Source organism: Poecilia reticulata, linkage group LG17, assembly GCF_000633615.1.
Source record: "Poecilia reticulata strain Guanapo linkage group LG17, Guppy_female_1.0+MT, whole genome shotgun sequence".
Lineage (NCBI taxonomy): Eukaryota > Metazoa > Chordata > Actinopteri > Cyprinodontiformes > Poeciliidae > Poecilia > Poecilia reticulata.
This window is the reverse complement of record NC_024347.1, coordinates 10260982-10270447: the sequence shown is the minus strand read 5'-3', so window position 1 is coordinate 10270447 and position 9466 is coordinate 10260982. Positions and strand designations below refer to the sequence as shown.

Genomic DNA, 9466 nt, shown 5'->3' with positions numbered 1-9466 from the left:
AGATAGATAGATAGATAGATAGATAGATAGATAGATAGATAGATAGATAGATAGATAGATAGATAGATAGATAGATAGATAGATAGATAGATAGAGAAGGGGCTAACGCTGGCTATTTGTAAGCAAGGTTCTTCCTTGAAAAGCCATTGGATCATCTGAAGAGGTCAATTGAATTCATCTGATTTGCAAGACATCAAAGAAACATTGAAGACTACAGTAAAGAGAGATTTCTGGAGAATGAAGTTGTCGAGCTGGCACGTTATTAAAGCTGCTGGACCTTACGTTGGCGGGGTTTGCCGGAGGTTGAAGGGGAAGAGCTCAGGATGAAAGTGATTGACATCTGTCAAAACATAGCTTCAAGCCACAAAGAAAAATTCTCGAAAGTAATCGATTAAGTGCACAGGCTCAGAAGATTAAATATGGCCAGGGCTCAACCCCAACCAAGGATGTCATGATCTAGTTTGCTATGGGGCATTACCGGGATGCTGTGGAAGAAAAAAAAAGGCAGACAACCTGACTCAGAGGAAATTGCACTTCATGGAAGACCTGACCCCAGAGGATAGTGACAAAAGAAAACGGCTGTGGTCCATCATTCAAAAGGCAAGGGAGGAGAAACAGATGGCATTGGAGGACGAGGATTTGTTGAAAAAGAAATATACTAACGGATACATTTTTCGCCCATTTTTAAAGGGAGAATAGTTCTATGTTTCACCCAACTTTAGTTAAGTCACTGTTCTGACTTGTTATCTATTGTTCCTATTAAAAATTTCTACTTTAAATTTATTTCAGTTAATGCACGAGGCTTAGACATTACTAAACGAAAGGCAGTTTTTCTTTTTAAAAAACCTTTGATGCAGACTTTTGCCTGGTTTAGGAATCGCATTCAACTAATGAAGATTACAACTTCTGCAAATCACAATGGGACGAGGACTTATGGAAGACTTTTTTATAAGATTTCATGAATGAAAGAGGCCTTGTTAATATCTGGAGAATTAACAGTCCAGGTAGAAGAAACTTTACATGGACAAAAAGAGCTGGTTCATTACATTCTAGAGTAGATTTTTGGTTAATTTCAGAATCTCTTACTCAACTGAATAGTAAAACGGAAATTATGCCGACACCCTTAACGGACCACAAAGCAATTGTATAAACTTTAAATTTATCACCAAACAAACGAACTCAGAGATATCAGCCTATTGGAAACTTAGTAATTTTCTCTTACAAAACAAAGCTCTAAAGGAAATAAGAAATACAAATTTAGAATATTTTAGGATTGCTGCAAAAGACGGTAATTATCAAAAACAATGGGAACTTTTAAAAATTGAGCTAAGAATTTTTTTTAATAGAATTTGGTTCTAAACAAAAAACGTAAAGAAAAGTAGAGGAAGATACTTTAATAACAAACCTTACTACTCTATCATCCATTTAGCCAGAAAACCTATCTGAACCACAGCAAGCAGAACTATCATTACAACTAAAATTAGATCAGTTATACATAAATAAAGCTAATAGTGCGTTTGTTTGATCAAGAGCAAAATGATTAGAGGAGGGTTAGCAGAATTCAATTTACTTTTTAAAACTAGAACAGTGTTTCTCAACCCTGGTCCTCACCGCCCCCTGCCCTGCATGTTTTAGATATTTCCCTTCTGCCACCTGAATTGTCTCTCTGGATGATTAACAGGCTTCTGCAGTACTTGATGGTCATGCAATCATTTGTATCAGCTGTTCTGGAATAGAGGCACATCTAAAACATGCAGAGCAGGGGGGTAGTGAGGACCAGGGTTGAGAAACACTGAACTAGAAAAACAAAGACAGAATAAAAATAATAAAAATAGGCTCTCCTCAAATGGTAATTTTGTTTACCATTTTGTATATCCCGCCCTGCGACAGACTGGCGACCTGTCCAGGGTGAACCCCGTCTCTCGCCTGGAACGTTAGCTGGAGATAGGCACCAGCAACCCTCCTGACCCCACTAAGGGACAAGGGTGTAAAGAAAATGGATGGATGGATTTTGTACATCCCAGTGAAGTATACAAGATCTGTGAAAACTATTATAAAATGTTATATGCCTCAAATATTTCAGGGACCCAAATAAATGATTTCTTTAAGAATCTTGGTCATGTTAAAACCATTGGAGAACTCAAAAGGTCAGTTTGTGATTCCAATACAACTCTTACAGAACTTTCAGATGCTATTAAAAAACTTGAATTAAACAAATCCCCAGGAACCGATGGGTTAACATCTGAATTTGCTAAATTATTCTCTACCCAACTTGCTCCCTTTTTATTGAATGTTTTTACAGAAAGTATACAAAGAATAACTACCACTTACACTACATCAAGCCTAATTACACTAATTCCTAAACTGCATAAAGATGCATTAAGTTTAGACAATTGGCACCCTATCACTTTATAAAATAATGATTATAAAATATGTTCTATGTTTGGCTAATGAATGTAAATCCATACTTAATGTTATTGGAGAATCTCAAAATGGCTTTATGGCTGGACGATGCATAATTGATAACATAAGGATTGTTTTAGATTTATTAGATTACTCTGATTTAATATCAGAAAAAAAGTTTTATTCTCTTTCTTGACTTCCATAAAGCTTTTGATTCACTGGAATTTCTGTTTAAAACACTCATCGTTTTTGCTTCGGTGAGCAGTTTAAAAAGTCGATACGCACCTCTTGACTACCAGTAGTTCAAATTTGTCCTCTGTAGAGGACATTTGTAAACTTGAATATCTCCCACCCACTGCATACTACTGGATTAATTCCTTTTGGTATTTACAGAGGACATTTGGGGCTTTTCAATTATTCCAAATTTGAAGGGGTGGGACTTTTGTACCTTCCTTTTCCTCAGGAAGGTACAAAAGTCCCACTTTTGTACCTTCCTGAGGAAGGTACAAAAGTGTAATGATGGATGCCAGAAAAATGGCATCCATCATTACAAGCACATTTTATGGGAAGAGAAAAAGTGCATAATACTTTTTATTGTGCACATTTTGGTTTAAAATTGTGTTGGCATATTCAAAATAAGTCTCTTAGCAGCATATTAAAACATTCTATGAATTATTTTGACTGTATTTTATCATAGTATTTAAAAGTTGAAAAATTGTCCACTGTAGTGGACATTTGTAATTATTTTCTGTCGTGTTCTGTATTCATCCATCCATTCATCTATCCACCTACCCACCCATCCATCCATCCATCTTCTGTACACCCTGGTCCCTTAGTGGGGTCGGGAGGGGTGCTGGTGCCTACACTAGACCCACTATGTTGATTTTGTCACAATTCTGAGGAAACCATCACTCATCTTTTCTGGGACTGCTTTTATATTCAAATATTTTGGAAATATATAATTTTTACTCTTCAAAAGGAAATTGTAAATAGATGTACCGTTTAACTTTAAAACTATATTATGTGGCTTTTTCTGTTTAAACACTCAAAAAATAAAGTTTTTGTTATAAACTTAATATTAATTTTATCAAACTTTAATATCCACAGCTGGAAATTTCTTAAGTTGAAACCCAAATTGAATGCCTTTTGTGCCTATGTTTCTTCATATTTGTATTATCTGAAATACTGTATACTAAAATACTAAAGCTTTAAAGGCTGCTTCAATTTGTAAAGAATTTCTCATGTAATCTGCCCTAATTTGCTGTATATAACCTTTTCCCGTTTGTAACATCTTCTTATTTGTAACCTTTTCCTGCACATAATTTTTGCTCTTTTACCTTCCTTAAGCCTCGTCATTCTTTTAGTTACTGTTTGTGTAACTTGTTGAACATATTATTGTAAATAAAAAAAAATTTTAATTTGTTAATTAAAATTTTTTTTAATTAACAAATTAATTAAAAAAAATAAAAAAAAGACACCTTCATAAGGTGTCTTATGAAGAATGTGATGGCCAAATCCATGGCCACACTCCTATGTCGGGACCTCTTTTAATGCACAATTTATTTTTTTATACAAACACAACACTTTAGTTTCAATAAAACATTTATTAGTTGATTTGGATACATTTGTTCTATTTGTTAGCGCGCACATTTAGTTAACATATGTATTTATATCAACTTAAAGTTAATTTTGTTTGCTTAGGATTAATTCTTTGTTTGTTTTCCTGCCGGCACTTACCTGCGTTGAAGTGCCAGACAAAAGGTGGGAGCCAGGGCTCAGCAGGCTCAAATGCTGATTGGACTGCACCACTAGTTCCTGCTGGCAGGGGGAATTTGTAGTTTCTTTGTTTAGATAAGTTTTGTATTTAAGTAAATATTAGTGTTTAAAGTTGAATAATTTAGATTTTCCTTTTTGGGTTTTAGTTTAGCCAAACTTAGCTGTACTGTCATTTGTTTTTGGTGTCATTTGTAACTGTATTCTGTTTAGATACCCTGTTAGAGTTATTATGTTTGTTATCATTCTTATATTTATAAGTTTATGTTACTAGTTTATATTTAGAGGTTTAGTGTTCAAACTTGTTGAAACTTGGGAGACAAAAGGTAAATCTTCCTTAATCAAGCATGTTTGTACAGATGGTGACTTAGATCTTCCTGGGAAAGTCCTGAGCTGTAAAACCTAGTATGTGTTAATTTAGTTTCTGTGTCTCCCCTCTGTCTGTCTGAATTCACATCCTACTRTGAATATAGGATGTGGGTTTCACCCCCTCCATTCCTGTTCACACCTTTCTCTCTTCTGCTAATAAAAGAGACAAACAAACTGAAGGTTTTCAGAACGCTCTGTGAACAGCTCGGAGGAGCTGACGGAGTTTTTTCTCCTTCTGCAGAAGTCGGCTAAAAATTCATATACGTTGTCTGTGGTTCTTTTATGTAGGTTCTAGGAAAATACCTATCATACCCCTATTTGGTCTTAACTGGTCTGATCAGCCAGTATATATACTCCTGTGTGTCATTTCTTTGTTAGGTCAGTTATGTTTGTTTGTGCAGCCAGTTTGTTAGTATTTTTGCCCGAGTTCAGTTTTGTTTCTTTGACCTCTTTTATTAGCTCAATTTGATCTTTTTGCCATTCATAATCTCTGGATTAGAATAAAAGAAACCCTATTTTTCTAATTTATCCTGTGACTCCTCCTGTTTAACTCGGTCCATCACAAAGAACAATAAAAATTATTTCATCAGGACAGTTTATTAATTGTTTTAGAGCAGATGTTTGCTTGGCAGAGGTGCAAACCAGAAGTTTACCAACAGGAATAAAAATGTCTATAATGACTAGATCCACTCACCAGTGTGATTATACACTACATCAGTGATTGATACCATATTCCATTCCGTCCTCAGTTTTTCCACTAGCCTTCCCACATCTTCCCAGGTGTAACTCTTGCCATCTGGGCTGAATTCCAGGCTAAAGGTCAGCTGGTCAGCTAAGGAGTAACAGGACCTAGACTCTCCCAAAGTCTGCAGAGGAGTGAAGTGGATCATGTTGTAACCTGAAGGAAAGACAAAGTACAAGATCTCATGTGGCTCATGCACATATGTCCAGAGTCTGAAACAGTTACATAAAATAGGTTGCACCCAGAGTGATAGATTTCAAGTGTTTATCAACAGGGGTGACAGAAAAAAAATATGTTTAAGAGTTGATGGAGATTCACAAGGTATGGATTTCAGCTCAAATCAAAGATTCCCATGGTATCCAGAATACACTGTCGCATCTGTCAAGTTAACAGGGGCATATTATGTAAAAATCTCGTTTTTGAGCTTTACATCACGTTCTAATGTTATTCCCTCATCAAAAACGTACATGCAGTTTTGCTTTGATTCTTTAATGGGTATTTGAGAAATTTTTGAATCTCCCGTGACAACCATTCAGGATACATGAACGTTCGTTTTCGCTAAGTTCCACCTTTCCACAAAGGTGGAAAGGTGCCAAGCAACTTTAAAGAGAAAGGGGATTCCAGGGTTTCCCTCAGAAAACTTGGTAAGCCTGGTGGTCGGTGCACCGAGGCGGTCCATCGTGTTTTTGGATTAAAAGATGTTTAATAGACAGGAAATGTAAAAATATTACTGGGTAATTATATGTTACTGGAAAACAGCGTCAGTGAAATGCAATTTAAACCCACAACTAGTCATAAAAACAACTAATCAAAAAATACAATTAAAATGAATATCAATTATTTCACTTCTGTTGCATTTCTGTTTAATCCAAATTAAGTCAGCGACTCCATCAGGCCTCCCAGGGTTCAGGGGTCAATAAATGCAAATATTTTAATACAGACCACAGTTACATAAATGTGACATTTGTTTATTGAGATTATTGATGTTAAATTTGATTCAATTTCAGCATACATAAATTAAAAGATTTTAAATTGTTTAACATTTGTATGTAAGTGTGAGGGATTTACCCCCTCCCTAACAGGTGCTGTTTTTTGTGTACTTTATATATTCCAATTTATTTGGGTAAATGTATTTGTTTGGGGAAGTAACTTGATTTATTTGCTTGTTTTAATCATCTTCTCATTTCTTTGAGGTCACCTGGTCATGTGTTGACATGGATGCACGCCCATGAGCAGTGCTGACAAGCACCTGGTGTTTCCAATCAGCCTCATTGGGAAAATCCATATTCTGAGAGGGAGGAGAGATGTATTTTTATTTTGATTGGATCCTAATTGTTTTTGTTTCTAGTTTTGTTTGAGTTAATTGTGTAGACATTTTTTTAGGAATAGTTTAGTACAAATGTTTGTTCTTTCTTTCTAGAAATGTGAATGTCTCTACCCCTCTAATTAGTCCTAGTGGAAGCCAATCCCTTAAAAGCCAGGTGGTTCAGATGAGAGGGAGATTCTCTTTCTTCTTGTTTTGACTGACATGCTATGTTGTAAATTGAACTGAAGTGTGTGAAACTGAAGATAAAAGAAAAAATATTGAGAGCTCCAAAACTGCTGGTTCCAGTCTGGTTTCTTCTTTTTGATCGCAACCAACAGTAAGATTTTAAGGAGCTGGAAAGTTTACTTTCCAGAAGTTCAAAGGACAATATTCATAGCAACACTGATGCTGTGAGTTTAGTCTGAGTTTGAGCTGTTTGTTCACAAATATAAACTAGTAAACTGCAATTATAACTGATTGTTTTTAGGTTGGCCTATTAAACTACTCCACCTCTCCCAGATTAAATCCAACACAGAAGCTGTTAGAGGTGCTGTTTTTAGCAGGAAGAGGGGCCCCTAAGTCAAATTCTGCTCCAGGCCTCATATAGCCTTGGACCGGCCCTGCATGATGAGTTAAACCCGCTGCACTGCGCAGAGATGCGCAACAAACGGGAGATTGAATAAAATGCTGCTAATGTGGTTTTAGTAGCTCTTCCATTTCAGGTCTGTTGAGTTTTTAATAAGGTGACACAAAAACTATGTTGGTTGGTCAAGTTTCTCAGATCTCCGCCAGCTGCGCGCATTAACTCTGGCTGGACAATACATTTGATATGGTTTGATGCATCATGTAACCGGAAATAATAAAATAAATTAATATAAAATCAGCATGATGCGTGACTGCTAGGAGAGCGTGAAAGCTCCTCACCAGGCTGAACCTGCATGTTGAGGTTAGCGTTGGTTCGTTAACCACTAACGCTCCGACCAACCGGGACCACAAACACAAACTTTACAGGAAAGAGAGCAGTGTGTTGAGATAGAAAAGCTGCACAAAATTCTTTGTAAACAAATATAAATCATTCTCAACACTCGCTCAACACGCATGTCTGAAAGTGTGACTACAAGTTATTCCTGCGGGTTCACGTAAAGCTGCGCAACCAGAGCTAACACGGTGGGGTTTAAACTCCTACCTTGAGCAAAAACTCTGGAAAGTAACATAATTCCTCACAGGGGGTTGATGCAAATATCCATATAGGTTAGCCCGTGTCCAGTTTGGGTGAAAGGAGGTGCACGTGATCCGCCCTGAGGTAAACTTAAGACTAGGCCTGTCACGATAACAAATTTTGCTGAGAGATTGTCTAAAAAATTATTGTGATAAACGATAATATTGTTTCAAGACCTTTTGACACTGATTTAACTGAAATGGCGTAGTAATGCATGCTATTTCATGCCATAGATGCACTTTATTTTAAAAAGAATACATAACACTGGAACTGATAAACTAAATAAACAAAACAACCAAACACAAAAATAAAATTGTTTCTCAGTCTCCATTAACAAAAAACGTACTTGAATAAAAACTGAACAACATAAAGCCAAAATGAATACTGCATTCAACCAAAAGAATGCAGATTATAAAGTCTGTATACTATATTGCCCTTCAGTAATCACTAGATTTAAATAGAGAAGACGGCACATCCAACTACCTAATGCAGTAGTTCAAACTACACGATTTTTTTTAACCTATTTTCTCCTTACGATAATCTTAGATCGTTCGCCGATCTAAGATTGTTGCTGGTGATTTTGTAACCGATCATTCTGTAGTGTGATTTAGATTGTCATGGCCGCTCTGATCTAAATCAGGGGTTTTCCCCGACTGGGAGCTTAACGCTTAATGTGACAGGTAGCCAATCAGAAAGAGCGGAGGAGAATCCTCGCTTTCTGAGGGGAAATTACGGAGGGAAATCCCAAACAGCTGACAAGGCGCAACCCAAAATCCAGCGGACATTGGAGATATTTGGAAACAACATTAATATTTAACATTTCGTGCAAAGAATATAGAAATGACAAAGGGAGGAGTTGGAGCCAAATTGCTACCGCAGTTGATAAACTGCGGTAGCAATCAACTGTAAATTTTCAGCTGTTCTTCGTTAACGTGACATAAATAGGTTATAATGATTTTCATTCAGTCAGGGCTTTACGTTGACTCTAGCCACATGCATCCCAGGTAGATTCTAGTAAAGCATTGATTAATGCCTGATTTTAAATTTAGAGCTGGATATAACATGACCGAAAACTATATTAGGATACAAATGTGTTTTGTAAAATGCTCATCACAATATCTGATTTGATGAATCAGATATCAAATCAGATATCTGATATATCAGATGTATCAGATATCTCCCAAATTCCACCAATTTCTGTTCAAGGCCCCATACAATCTGGGGCCAGCCTTGGTCCGATTTAAAAATAAAATAACAGAAAAAGTGAATAAAATGGACAATGGCAAGTATTTGTATGCTAACCTAAATATTCTTAAGGTACAAAATTCAAATATTACTTGTTTTCTCTGTTGAGTAATGTCTACAGTTTGGTGCAATATCTTAATCTGCTGGTTGCAGTTATCATTTATCCAAGCTAATGCTGTATTTCAAAGAAATACTGTTGAAAGACAAGACAGGAGGATCTTAACGCTGTCAAACATGCTTGAGTCCATGCTGCTCACACTCTTTCCCTTGCTCTTAGCTGTGCTACAGCTGGCTCGCCACATTGGAGGAGTTCCTGCCAGTTCATACATTAAATGTTTTTAACCATTTTATTAACAACGTACATGCTCTCATCTTTATAAATGATTTTAGTATTTTCCATGATGACAGA

General features: G+C 36.3%; 1 protein-coding gene across 8 annotated transcripts in view; it reads right to left on the bottom strand.

The window, feature by feature from the left end:
- Positions 1–9466, bottom strand: part of agla (amylo-alpha-1, 6-glucosidase, 4-alpha-glucanotransferase a) — a 157962-nt gene that overhangs the window by 104888 nt on the left and 43608 nt on the right. For all 8 annotated transcript variants that reach the window (XR_535914.1, XM_017309976.1, XM_017309975.1 and 5 more), the window contains one exon: positions 5240–5443. Coding sequence is in view for 7 of the 8 variants with exons in the window: in XM_017309976.1 (XP_017165465.1) it covers positions 5240–5443 (204 nt within the window). In the remaining variant the exon portion in view is untranslated. The remainder of the gene's footprint in view (positions 1–5239; positions 5444–9466) is intronic.